At 42.2% G+C, this 14199-nt stretch overlaps 1 protein-coding gene across 1 annotated transcript; it reads right to left on the bottom strand.

Moving 5' to 3' along the window:
- Positions 1-907: 907 nt before the first annotated feature.
- On the bottom strand, positions 908-8081 carry SELENOK (selenoprotein K). The gene is made up of 5 exons (XM_084902964.1): positions 7949-8081; positions 4634-4724; positions 3020-3103; positions 1593-1679; positions 908-1342 (listed from the first exon to the last, which is right to left on the bottom strand). Exons 1-4 carry the CDS (start codon positions 7965-7967, stop codon positions 1598-1600), a joined length of 276 nt encoding a protein of 91 aa, XP_084759090.1. The 5' UTR covers positions 7968-8081; the 3' UTR covers positions 908-1342; positions 1593-1597.
- Positions 8082-14199: the final 6118 nt, after the last annotated feature.

Genomic DNA, 14199 nt, shown 5'->3' with positions numbered 1-14199 from the left:
CCGCGCAGGCGCAGTCCCCGGCCGGCCGCCCACAGTCAAGATGGCCGCCGGGGCGTCGCCCGCAGGATCCCCGGAAACGGAAGGGCGGGGCCGTCCGCTGCGGGATGGGCTAGCGGGTGTGTGCGGATTAAATAGATGGTACTGGGATCCGTCCTGCCAGCTATATCCTGTGTTTGAGTGCTTACCACGGACCAGCCATACCGGCATCTCATTTCGTCCTCACACCCGTCTGTCCTGGCAAAAGGATTCCCAGACATCAGGCATGGCTTTTCCTATTTCACAGGCCCTGCTCAGCCAAGCCAGACCTTAGGGTTCTCTGGAGCTGGGCCTCCTCTCTACACACTTCTTGGATGACCTTATCCAGTTTTATGGCTTTAAATATAAAGATAACTCCCAAATACATATTTTCAGTGTGGAACCTTTCCGAGATCCATTGATTATTTGGTACCCTCATTTGGATGTGGACAAGGCATTCATGTCCAAAATGGAACTCAATTCTCTACACTGTGCCCTCACCTCCCCTCCAAAAAAAACACAAAAACCTACTCCCACTTTTGCCATCTCTGTAAATGTCACTTTAATATCCCCATTTCATGGCAAATAGGGTTGAATAAACTTATAAATGGATATAAAAATTCTTTTATCTCAACACTTATCTCGGTTACAGCATTCCAGATAAGGGTTAAAGACAAAACAACTCTTTAGAATTCAAATTTGTCTATATAGCATTGAAGTTTGTATGTTTAAGGACCATTAGTCTTCATTTTGTAGCTCAAGTTTTGTTGGTTATGGCTTTATAAGTACTCTGATAATTGTATATAGCAGCAAATCAAACACCTTGTATTAAAAACTTCCGGGACAAATGTTTTTATATAAAAATTCAAAAACACAGATATAAACACTGAAATAAATACAATGTGATTTATTTATAAATGAGAACAAATTAACATGAACACTTCCAGAAGTTGAAAAAGGACACCAACAGTACTAAATACATAGCCTTTTAATTTTCTTCAAATTCGGAGTTTTAATTATATAAAGATGAGTAGTTAATTATGTAACCTAAAAATATTTACTTATTAAACTATATTAATACTTTCAATAACAACTATACAAAAAGATGAGACAAACATGTGCATTTATAGAATTGTATGTCAGTCATGCCAGATCCCTGTGAGGGAATTCCCAACACGACTTCATTCGTCTGTGAGGACACAGAGTAATTCTTTAGACAGACACATTCATTTACTTGTCCAGCCTGGTCAGCCCTCCACTGCTTGATGGTTTCCTTCCGCTATGAATGTGCATGTCCAGTTGTCTGCTTCTTAGAGCAGACATTTACCTAAAAGAAAGCATTATAATAATTAGTTGCTAGTTATTCATTCAGATCTGTCTGAAAAATCCAACAATCATTTCATGTTATAAACCTGTTTCAGAAGATATTTTCATAATAAAGGCAAAGGATTTTTCAAGGATTAGAATAGAAATATTTTTCCAAATAATGTTAGGCAACTTCTACTTTCTTAAAAACCTTCCTAAGGAGGCATTTACAAAATAGAATCCCTGTAGAATAATTTCACATTTTAAGTTACCTTCCTCATCCACCAGCCATTGGAGGTGGACTGGGGCCACGCAGATGATTAATTCGACCCATTCTTCTGGGAGGGTTTCCTGGGGGCCTAAGAAAAGAAAAAATTAACTTCTACTGTTTAGCAGACATCTTAAATGGGTTCCTTTTAAACACTCAAATAGACCCTTTTATTTAAAATACCATTTAGGTAAAAAATTCAAACTTTCACAGGGGCCAGACATATAAATTGAATGAGAAAAGTGAGTCAGGCAAGGACTATGATGAACTAAGCGGCACTTCCTGTAAACACCCAAATAAAATCCAGCTCCAGTTGATTTTTGCCCCATGGAAACACAAACCTAACCCCTGCTGCTTGATCTTCTGAGTTCTTCATTAGCAGCTTGAAATCTAAAGTGAAATCTCTAGATTTCAATGTTGGCTCTCAGTTTTCATCCTCTAACTTAGATATTTCCCATCAGATATCTGATGTACATTTTAGCTTTGCCAGGCTGACTATATTATCAAATCAGAGGCAACTTGACTTATTTATAGTAATGTATTAATTTTGTGAAATAGAATTTAAACCGTTAATTTATATTAAGCCTATCTAATCAACCTAATTTAATCTGATTAAAATATACAGAAGGGTAAAAAAACAAAACACCTATTATCAATTTAAAAAGCTATATCCTCCTTTGAGGCAGTATGGAAACCTGGAGAGTATTATGCTAAGGAAAATAAGCCAGTTAGAGAAAGACAAATATCACATGATCTCAATTATATGTGGAATCTAATAAACAAAATAAACTGACGAAGAAAAACGATCCAGAAACATGGAAGCATGGAACAGACTGATGAATCTCAGAGGGAAAGGGAGGGTGGCAGGAAGACATTAACCAAAGAACTTAGCTGGGTGCATGCATAACCCATGGACAGACAATAGTGCAATGAAGGTAAGAGAAGGGGTGAAAGGAGTCAATGAGGGAAGAAAAGGGGGACATCTTTATAACTTTCAACAACAACAATAAATTAAAAAATAAATAAATCAGCCGAAACCGGTTTGGCTCAATGGATAGTGTCGGCTTGGGGACTGAATGGTCCCGGGTTCGATTCCGGTCAAGGGCATGAACCTTGGTTGCGAGCATATCCCCAGTAGGGGGTGTGCAAGAGGCAGCTGATCGATGACTCTCTCTCATGGATGTTTCTAACTCTCTCTCTCCCTTCCTCTCTGTATAAAATCAATAAAATATATTTTAAAAATAAATAAATGACTAAAAAAATAAGTAAAATAAAATGAAGTGGGGGTCAAACTACCATGATCTTGGAAGTTTATTCATTTTACCCTTAGAGTTAAAGATCTAAGAGATAAATATTATAGATATAAAAATAAATAAAATTAGCCAAAACCGGTGTGGCTCAGCGAAAAATAAATAAAATTAAAAGTTGTACCCTCTTCCATCATCATATCTGGAATCAGATGAGTTTCCGTAGCCTCTTCCCTTTTTCACATCTTGCTGAAGCAGAGTTTTGAAACTGAAACAAGGGGAAGAAAACAATATAAGAACCACTTTCAGCATTATAAAATGTATTTCATGATTTCGACTATCATCTCTGAGTGGAGTTAGCTCCAAACCTACATTTTGAAAAGCCATTGTGAAACAGCAGCTAACACAAGCAGTTGTCTAAACAGGGTTCGCTATGTTCGGTGCCAAAGCCGCCCTTCCTTATCTTCTTATTTGCTGATAACTTTCCTAGACAGTCATCCCAACTTCTAACTCTACATCTGCTGTCCCCCCTCAGTCTGTTTTTACATTTTCCCCACCAACAGCCTACCTTCCATTACCTTGGAGAGGGAAGGGCTAACAGTGGTATGCCAGAGGTACAGACCTTCTGGAAATCCACTTAAAAGCAATTTTATTTATGAAGGAGGACGAATTTAACTAAGTTAAAACTATTTTTAACAAACAATACAGAATAGGTAAAATTTGTAAAACTATAAAGTTTTGCCCTGGGTAACTTAAGTTGGAGCTGTCGCTTCCATTTTATTCTTTCTAATTTATGATACATGCAGCCACCAGTTTAATCTTCCTAAAACATAGCAATAATCAAATTAAGTATAAAGATCACAGACTGATATTCAAACTTCTTGGCCACTTTTCCTATGTTTCTCCCACCTGGAATAACGGCCTCTGATGTCCACCTCCCACAATCATGCCCACCATTCCCCCATATAATATAAAGATATTTACTGATATTAAAGTCAATGAAAGGACTGTCTCCCACATCTATGCCTCCCTATATTTCTCTATCCACAAGACATTCAAATGTATATTCAAATTTAGGATAAGTAAGACTTGTTAGTAGTTAATGGATACTTTTCATAAAATACACAACAGGTGAAAAACCAAACAGTGCATGTAAGTAAGAATTGCTTGAAATTATGGTGAAGTTTAAATTTTTCTCCTCTGTATTGATTCTAACCTTTAATTATTGAAAAAACAAAAACAATGCTCTAGCTGGTATTGTTCAGAACATCAGCCTGAGGACTGAAAGGACCCATGTTTGATTCCCACATGCCCGGGTTATGGGCTTGAGACCCAATAGGGCGTGTGCAGGAGACAGCCGATCAATAATTCTCTCGCATCATTGCTATTTCTATCTCTCTCCCCCTCTCCCTTCTTCTCTGAAATCAATAAAAATATATTTAAAAAATTAAAAAACAAAAAACCAACTTTGTATAATATTGAATAAAATTTGCACATACACAGTAAAGCTGGGAATAGACAGAAAGTGGGGTGCTGTCATTAGGTATTAGAATGGGCAGGCCTGGCTCCAGAGCTGCAGGTTGATATGATTACCATTAAGACTAAGGTATAGTCAAGCTTATCAACTCAACTAACATATGCATAATCATAAGATGTCTAGTGGCATTACCTTTAGTAAAGCTATTAATTTAGAAAACATTGAAAACTGCTTCAGGAAAGCTGAGCTTGTTTATGATATGACATAATGGTACCTAAAGTACCTAAAAATCAGGGCTATTAAGACTACTGCTTTACTTACAACAAAACCACGAACTCAGCTATTCCCCAGAAGAAATCTGTTATCAAAGATAATCTCCATGGGGACTGACTCCTGCTGTCCAACACTTGTCCTATAGACAAGAATAAAGAAACTTTAGTTAGTACTACAAATCCATGACAAAAGATACATTGCATTTAATAAGTTAAGTAACAATCATAGATTCTGTTTTCAACTTGTCCATTGTTCCAAATAGCCAACAAAAAAGAGAGGTCTGTTATACACAGCATTCTAAGGAAAGATTAAGAGAAGTAACTCTGTGATCTAGGGGCCATTCCCTTACTATGTCAAATGCTTTCCTAAAATTTGTAATTTTGGGGGAGGATCATTCAAGTATTCTGTCTCTTTCTCTTTAAATGTGGTAAAATATACACACACAAAAATCTACCATTTGAAGTATACAATTCTACAACATCTTATCCTTCCTATATAATAAAAGTATGATATGCAAATAGACCGAACAGTGGGAAAACTGGTCCCTAGACGCGCACTGACCACCAGGGGCAGCGCCAGGCTCACGGCTGGCAAGCCCAGTGGAGGTGGCAGGAACCTCTCCTGCCTCTGCTGCAGGTGGGTGGTGAGGAGTGAAGGATCCCAGACTGCGAGAGGGATGTCCGCCTACCTGTTTAAGCCCAATCCCTGGGGGGAACAGGTCCAAATTGGCAGATGGACATCCCCCAAGGGGTCCTGGACCACGAGAGGGCACAGGCCGGACTGAAGGACTTCTCCACTCCCACCCCACTGCATGAACCTCATGCACCAGACCTCTAGTTAAGAATATTCACGTTGCTATATAACCATCACCACGATCCACTGCCAGAACTTTTTCATTGTCCCAACTGAATCTCTGTACCCCTTAAACACTAATCTCCTTTTTTCCCTTTCCCCAGCCCCCTGTGAACTTTCTGTCTCTGAGAATTTGACTACTGTAGGAACCTCATGAGGGCTCACACAATATTTGTGCTTTACCAGCTACTTCACTTAGCATGATGTCTTCAAGGTTCACCCATGTTGCAGCATGTGTCAAAATTCCCTGCTTTTTTCAAGGCTGATTAATATTCCACTGTATGTGTGTACTACATTTTGTTGATCCATTCACCTGTTGATGGACATTTGGATTGCTATTGTGAAAATGCTGCTATGAACATGGGTGCACAAGCATCTGTTTATTCAAGTATTTTGAAGAAACAAATGGGTAAATGTAAAAGAATGCTCATATCACTTCAATTTTTCTAAATGTGTTTCACTTGCTAAACCTCTTGCCTGTATAAAAAGACTAATTATACATACTCTTATAGGTCTTAGTTTCAGTTATTTCGATAAAATTTTCAGAAATCAAAAAAATCTGTGTGCTCTAAGTATTGAAGAGAATTGGATTTATTCATTAAAATGACTTTTTCTGTAAAAAGCTAGTATGTATTCTAGACTTCAGCTTTATCTTAAGCAAAAGAGGATCTATTTTTCAAACCACTTGAAATGATAAAAGCTACAACCTGAAAAGCTAGTACTCTAGTTTCAGCCTTGCAAATTAAGAGGTCAGAATATTTTGGAAGAGCTGTGTGTCAACTACGTCTCCTTATTTCCCCAAGGACTTCTCCATGCTTTTTACTGTCCCTCTTTCCTTGACCAGTTGACTTTCGGGTGTGTCTCACCCACAGCTATTGAGAAAAAAGGGCCACACTTAAAGACAGAGCCTGGGTGACAGGTTCTGTCCCTTACTGGCTCTGCATTGCTGGTGGATGTGACATTTTCCTTCTCTGAGAAAAAATATTCCATGGCTAATCATATAGAATTGCTTGGGAAGAAGTAACTTGACAGTAAGAGACATTTCTTGTCAACTTTGAAGTGCTGATGAGTACAGAACTCCTAAGAAAATAGATCTAACTGGAACCCGTCGGTTCTTCCTGAGTGATTCGATGGAACCTATTGCAGGCACTTGCATCATTCTTGCACTTTCCCTCGGTTTCCAAAGGCAGAAACCTTAGAGGGAAATGAGTTGTTTGGATGCAAACTGACATTTCCCAACTATACACGAGAAATAAAATGCCTTTATGTTATTTAAGTGGATCAAATGTGACTATGCATGCACCATAATGCACCACAAACACAAGGCATCGTTCAATAATGCATCTATAGAAGCAGCCAACCTTAATCACAAAAGATAAGACACCGATAATAATTTAATAATAATTAAAAAAAGGAAAAGACACCAAGTTTGCAAGTGCCAAAACCAAATTGCAGCTTTAACTGTCGTGTGTGTCCATCAACCCTACTCGTTTCCAAGAGTTTTAAGTGGGAAAAAGGAGAGATGTTGCAGAGCAGAGAAATGCAAAGTCACTGACGATCTCAATGATCTCTGAAGATAAACAGATGACTCAATACCATCATGAGCTCCTGGTTAAGACTGCACCTAGGCATTCATTTCCCCTGAATCAAACAGGTGGCCGCGGCGCTGGCCCGGTTCTGACCCAGTCCCACTACTGCCTTTGCTTTCCAGGCATTTTCTTTGTGAAGTCGAGGAACTGAAGTCTCTCTCCGACTCTATTCCAGGCCTAATGAACTTCCTCTCTCGAGGGGCTGCTGCTGCTTCCCGTGCCTCTTGAAACCAGGCAAAATACTCCATGAATGACTAGGCACCCTCTCCTGGGCAAAAGGCCCACCCAGAACGCTCATCCACTTCTCTCAGATCAATCAGTTCCAGAAAGAAAGGCGGAGCGCCCGGTAAGAGCAGGGACGCTGACGTCAGCCACCTCGGTTCGAATCCGGACTGAGCCGTTCACGACCATTGTCATCCCGGACAAAGGAATCTACCGCGCCTTGGTAGATTCCCACCGTAAAGGTGGGAAAATAAAATATCAGGGCTGTCAAAAAGGCTGGATGAGACGATAAGCGAATAACGTTAACACGCTGTCGGAGGTACAGGCGCTACGCAGGTGGCGTTAATGCTGTTGTTACTAGTTAAGGACACAGACATCCGAGACTCAAGGCCCCTTCCCGAGACCCACAATAAAAAAATAAATAAAAAAAGTCAGAGGCCCGACGAGAACGCCCCGCCGGGCCCGGCCGGTAGACCCCGGGGGCCTCGGCCCTCGCCCACCCGCGCCCGGACGGGCTGCTGACGCGCCGCAGGCCGGTGACTCCGCCTCCCGCTCCGTCCGGCCCGCGGCGCCACGTCCCGCAGAACCGAAGAGGCGCGGGGGCGCGGGCCGCGGCGACGCTGAGAGAAACCTCGGCCCGGCCCCGGCCCCGCGGCCCGGGCAGCCCACCTCCCCGCCCCGCTCCGCTCCCTCCGCTCACCGTTCGCGATGTAAACCATCTTGATCCTCGAGCCCCTCCTCCCGGGCGACCGAGCGGCCTCCCAAATACCGTTCCGCCCTCCACGTCCCGCCCCGCCCCTGACGTCACAGGCACGCGTGACGGAGGGGGAGGTGGACGAAGCCCATTGGCTGCGGGGGACACGCCTCCGATTGGTGTTTTTGCCTCGTCATGCCGGCGACTTCCGGTAGAGGGGGCCCGCCCGGAAGGGGGCGGAAGTGACGCTCGGGGATGATTCCGTAGGCGAGGTGCTCAGGCTCCCTTTGGATCCGGGCCTCCTCGCAACGCCGCCACGGGAAGAGAAGCTGTTTTCAGTCCTCCAAGGCCCAGGGTCGGGGGAGGCCAGGTTGCCACCCGCAGGGGGAGGGCCGCTGGCACACAGAAGTTCCCCCGAATGTTTGAGAATTGTTGGAGGAGGGGTGGGGACCGCGCTGTAAGGGGCTTTGTGGTTTTTTAAAAATGTATTTTATTGATTTTTTACAGAGAGGAAGAAAGAGGCATAGAGAGTTGGAAACATCGATGAGAGAGACCCATCGGTTAGCCGCCTCCTGTACACCCCCTATGGGGGATGTGCCCGCAACCAAGGTACATGCCCTTGACCGGAATCGAACCCGGAATCCTTCAGTCCGCAGGCGGAGGCTCTATCCACTGAGCCAAACCGCTTTGTTGTTAAGCCTTAGGAAGTACCCGGACAGGCACCCACTAGATGTATTGATTCCATTTGTGGACGAAAAGGGCCACATACTAAACCTGACACGCTCCCGGGAGGCCTGCATGGCGGACCTTAGACTCGGACCCAAGTGGGTCTGCATATGGTCTGAAACGAAAACTTACTAATTTAAAGCAAGTCATGCGGGCATTCTCATCCTGGGCCTAGGCCGGTATCCTCCCTGACAGAGGTGGGTCTTTACCTTAACGGATCCCACTTATTGTCTTTTTGCACCAAGGATAGCATACCCTTGAAAGATCAGAGTAATTCCTTTTCCCAGGCCCCTCAGGGCACAACCCCTGAACCACAGTAGGCGACCACAGAGCCCCTCATTGTTTTGTCTCCCCCCCACCCCCCATACCATCTCTATGTGCTGTAATGGTTAGCTTTTGTGTACCCAGCACTGTAAAAGAAATGTCTTCCCACTTTTTTTTATCCAATCCCAGAGATCCCCCCTCCCCCTGCCCTGCCTTTGCGTTCTCCATACCCTCCAATGGATTTCATATAACTCCCCTTATGGCTTTCCTTTTATTGTAATGTGTAAAAATAAGCAGTAAAGTTGCCATTCTCCAAAAAAGTTTTTTTCAATCTGTTGAGATTTTTGCACCCAGGCAATTGTCATCAGTTTGACTGAAACTGGTAAAATTTTCCTACAGGTTTAGATGATTCTTATGTTGACACATTTTAAACCAGTGTTTCTGTTCTTGGATCACCAGAAGTAGCTGGGTTTTTTTTTGTTTTGTTTTGTTTTGTTTTTATCAGCTCTTACTGAGACAGGCCAGTAAGCCAGGACAAGTGAAATAGGGAAACTGAGACAGATGAACAAACTGACAGAGCAATTTACAAAGACACAGAAGGGCACACCTCTAGAAATAACATCTAGGCTCAGGCCCTGAAAGGCCACAAAACCAGGTGGGCGGACACCAGGACCAGCTGCAATGAGGGATGACCCCCTGCCTTGACACTGGCCAATCAGTGAAGACCATGCACCTGGAGGAGCACACCTAGAAAACTGATGAATATTCTGCTAAAACCCTCCCCTGAGACCTCCCCTAACTTCCCACCCTCCAGAAGGAAATCAAGCCTCAAGACAAAGGACCCAGTGTGTGCTCTCTCTCTCTGGGGAGCAGCCCCACCACCCTTTCTTGTCTTTCCCCCAACTTCTTGCCCCACAGGAGTGCATCTCCTAAACCCTATGGGAACCCAGGAGACTTGCAACCTGGGGAATAATGGGCAGCGGCAGCTCTGAACCTGTTCCCAAGGCCCCCTTTTCTGACTTCCCAGAGAGCTGGGGCAGCCCAGCCTAGGCTCTCTGTTGCTTCTATTCTAAGCCCTTTCTTGTTTTATGTCCCCAGCTGTAACAGATGCTCATAGTCATCTGGACGCATGTGAAATTTTTCCTGCACGAAATCAAGAACCCACACACCACTGGCCAGATCTTTCTGGTAACATTGTGAGTCAACTGAAAAATACTCTAGACCCGTGTTCCTCAAACTGTGGCTCACAAGCCACATGCGGCTCTTTGGCCCCTTGAGTGCGGCTCTTCCACAAAATACCACGGCCTGGGAGAGTCTATTTGGAAGAAGTGGCATTAGAAGAAATTTAAGTTTAAAAAATTTGGGCTCTCCAAAGAAATTTCAATCGTCGTACTGTTGATATTTGGCTCTGTTGACCAATGAGTTTGCCTACAATTGCCCTAGACCTCTGCTTATTCCTCATCGATAGCTACTGCATGCCAGCATTGCAGAGGTGACAGGAATAATAAACTATGTCTCATTCATTCATTAAGTACGGACCACAAAATATGTGCTGCTGTGTGTTTACACCACTGCACCATCCACTGGGTGACTCTGTTCCCTGGGTGTGGCAAGTTGGTTGCTATCTCAAGGTCTTTGCACTTGACTATTCTTTTTTGTGGAGTGCTCCTAATGGGTGCTTGCATTCTTTCTTTTTCTTTTCCTTTTTTTTTTCCTTCCCCCCCCCCCCCCCCTCAGTTCTCATCATGTCTCATCTCAGAAAAGTTCCTAAATAACCTTATCTAAAATGTAAATGAAAATTACATTCGGGCCCTAACCGGTTTGGCTCAGTAGATAGAGCATCGGCCTGCAGACTTAAGGGTCCCAGGCTCAATTCTGGTCAAGGGCATGTACCTTGGTTGTTGGCACATCCCCAGGAGGGAGTGTTCAGAAAGCAGCTGATCGATGTTTCTCTCTCATCCATGTTTCTAACTCTCTATCCCTCTCTTTTCCTCTCTGTAAAAAACAAAATATATTTTAAAAGAAAGAAAATTACATTCCATAAGTTATATTTTGCACTTAAAACAATGTTGGAAAGAGGAAGAAGGGAACTTCTGGGTACCAAGGTTTAATTTCCTAAGGAACTACCTCTAGCCTCTCTCACTCCCTTTCCTGCTATAGTTAGCTGCTCATTTGATGCATCTTGCCACTTTCCTGCTGACAACCTGTTTCTCCCCACTACCTCAGAAATAGCACCCGGACTCCCTGATCTGGAGACTGTTGAGGGCTTCCCTGATATATTTTCTTAGGTTTCTCTCCCTGACTTCCAATTTCCTAATAGACCCCTGGTTTTCCTTCCTCGTTACTTCTACTCATTTGTTTCCTCTTGATGGGACTTTTCCCCACCTCCTATAACATAATCCATCCTTCAAGGTAAGGCATGTTCCTATCAAATGAAATAATGTAAAAGGACTTTAGAAACTGGCTGAAACCGGTTTGGTTCAATGGATAGAGCGTCGGCTTGGGGACTGAAGGGTCCCCAAATATATATTTAAAAAAAAAAAAAGAAACTGAAAAAAAATTATGTAATTAGTAGCAAGATGGGGTCAGGGACAAAGATGGCCTTTCTCCTCTTTCCCTAACCTTTAATGTAAAGTACTACATGCTAGCTTCTAGCCATATATGACGTTGAGCAGCTGAAATATGGCCAGTTTGATTGAGATATGCTGTATGCACAAAATACATGCTAGATTACAATAATCTAGAATGAAAAATAAAATACCTCAATTTTTATACTGATTATGTAATGAAATAATATTTGGATATCGGATTAAACTATTTTATTAAAAGTAATTTTGCTTGTTTCTTTTTACGTTTTTAATGTGACTGCCAAAAAATTTTAAATTACATGTTTGGCTCACATTTATGACCCATACTTGGATCACATTTATGGTTCACATTGTTTCTTTTGGACGCGGCGGATCTAGAATGAAGACATTAATGGCCTGGCACAGGAAAGGCACTTATTAAATATTTGTTGAAATAGATGAATAAATGAACGTTCTCAACAATGGGTAATGGGGTTCACTATGTCCCAGGCACTGTTATAAGCACATCCCACTTATTAATCTATTTATTCCTTACAACAATAATAGTTAATATTTATATAGCACTTATCCTGTACCAGGAAATGTCCTCAGTGCTTTCCATGTATTCATTCATTTAAACCTCAACCTTATTAACTAGGTTCTATGATCTTCGTTTTACAGATAGGAAATTGAGTCATAAAGAGTTCTAGTGTCTTGCCCAAGGTCATATAGCTAGTAAGCAGAACTGAGGTTAAGACCCAAGAGTTTGGCTCAACAGTTTGTGCTGTTAACTCCTGTGCTGCTGCTGCCTTTCCACACGTAAGCAAGGTACTGAAATAGGGGATATAATCCAATGTGGAACTCACAGTATAGAAGGGGAGGTGGGCCGAAACCGGTTTGGCTCAGTGGATAGAGCGTTGGCCTGCGGACTGAAGGGTCCCAGGTTCGATTCGGGTCAAGGGCACGTACCTTGGTTGCGGGCACATCCCCAGTAGGGGGTGTGTAAAAGGCAGCTGATTGATGAGTCTCTCTCCTCCATGTTTCTAATTCTCTATCCCTCTCTCTTCCACTCTGTAAAAAATCAATAAAGTATATTAAAAAAAAAAAAGAAGAAGGGGAGGTGGTTTCTGGATACTGTTTGAATGTATCTCAGTTTTCTCAAAGTTGCAAAATAGCTTCCCAAGTTTTTTTCTTTCCCCGATAAGATTCCCCTAAGCATCGGGTTAAAAAGAGACAACAGACCTAAAAACTGAGTCACTTTTGCTAAGCACCACCAAGACTTCATGCCTAACCTGAATGCAGTTTCAGCTTCTCCCAAGAGTGGAATTTTAAACCAATCAGCCTGGAATTTCCTGGTCAGCACTAATGAGGAAATCTGCCAGAAAAGACCCTTTGCCTTCCCCAAGCACCCTTCTAGTTGCTAGCTGGGATGCTAATTCATAAGTCCTTTGATAAAAGCAATCAGATCTTCAGATTTACTCTGCTGAGTTTTGTTCTTTCACAAAGTCAATGATCTCACAATCATCTTCCCATCTCTGGGCCAGTGCCTTGGCCAGAGGGATGGGTGATCCTGAATGACAGCTACTTCTGGAGCTGGAGCCAGAGTCAGTCCCACTTAAGCAAGCCACGTGGCCTGGGAGGTGGATAGTGATTACATAAAAACAACAAGATGCCCTCAACACTGCCTTCAGGGAATATAAAAAACAGATGGTACTTATATTCTTTATTAACCTTTTATGTGTTTGTTCTTATAGTTATTGCCTTTGTAGTCCTAATTTTATCTAGGCTCAGAAATCTTAGCTCTTTAATTGCCTCATTTTTCTACCTTATACTCTTTATTGCTGCTTTTCACAGTAATTTTTTAAATTTTATTTTAAGTTATGCAGCCTCAGACTGGACATGCTGTGCAAATCAGGGTTTTTTTGTTTTGTTGTTGTTTTTTTAACCAATAAGCGTCTGCCCTTCAGCTGAACTGATGGTTATATTTTTACAAGTCACTTTCTTAAACTACTTTTTCTGCATCAAACTCATTTTCTGCATCAAAATGGGGAAATTTTCATAAAAATTTACAGTGCTATGTTCCTGGGAGAATTTGATCCACTAAAAAGTTTGTGTATCATGAAATAAGTTAATTATCAGTTTTATTACTGAGCCTGTGTGGTTAAATTTAACCGTCTTATCTTTATTTTTATTTTTTAAATAGATTTTATTGATTCTTTTTACAGAGAGGAAGAGAGAGGGATAGAGAGTTAGAAACATCCATGAGAGAGAATCATCGATCAGCTGCCTCCTGCACACCCCCTACTGGGGATGTGCCCACAACCAAGGTACATGTCCTTGACCTGAATCGAACCTGGGACCTTTCAGGCCGCAGGCCGACTGACACTCTATCCACTGAGCCAAACCGGTTTTGGCAGCAGTCTTATCTTTAAATGAAGGAAAATATAAATTCAATTTTGTGGTTCCGTTACAGGAAAAGAAACACTATTCCAATTATAATTTCTAATCTTTTAAATGCATCTCAGTTTTAGCAATCTTGATAACTGTAATGGAAACTGTTACAGTGATAAATGGAGGGAAATACTTGTCCAGATTTGTAAAGCCGCCAGAAATTCAGGTATTAGTTGCCTCCTATACCAGAGGCACTGACTGATCATTTGAAGCAAATATTTAATATTTTTAGAATTGCACCCTATAGTA

Source organism: Pipistrellus hanaki, assembly GCF_964339955.1.
Source record: "Pipistrellus hanaki genome assembly, chromosome: 13".
Lineage (NCBI taxonomy): Eukaryota > Metazoa > Chordata > Mammalia > Chiroptera > Vespertilionidae > Pipistrellus > Pipistrellus hanaki.
The sequence above is the reverse complement of the archived record's forward strand: the minus strand, read 5'-3'. Positions and strand labels throughout refer to the sequence as shown.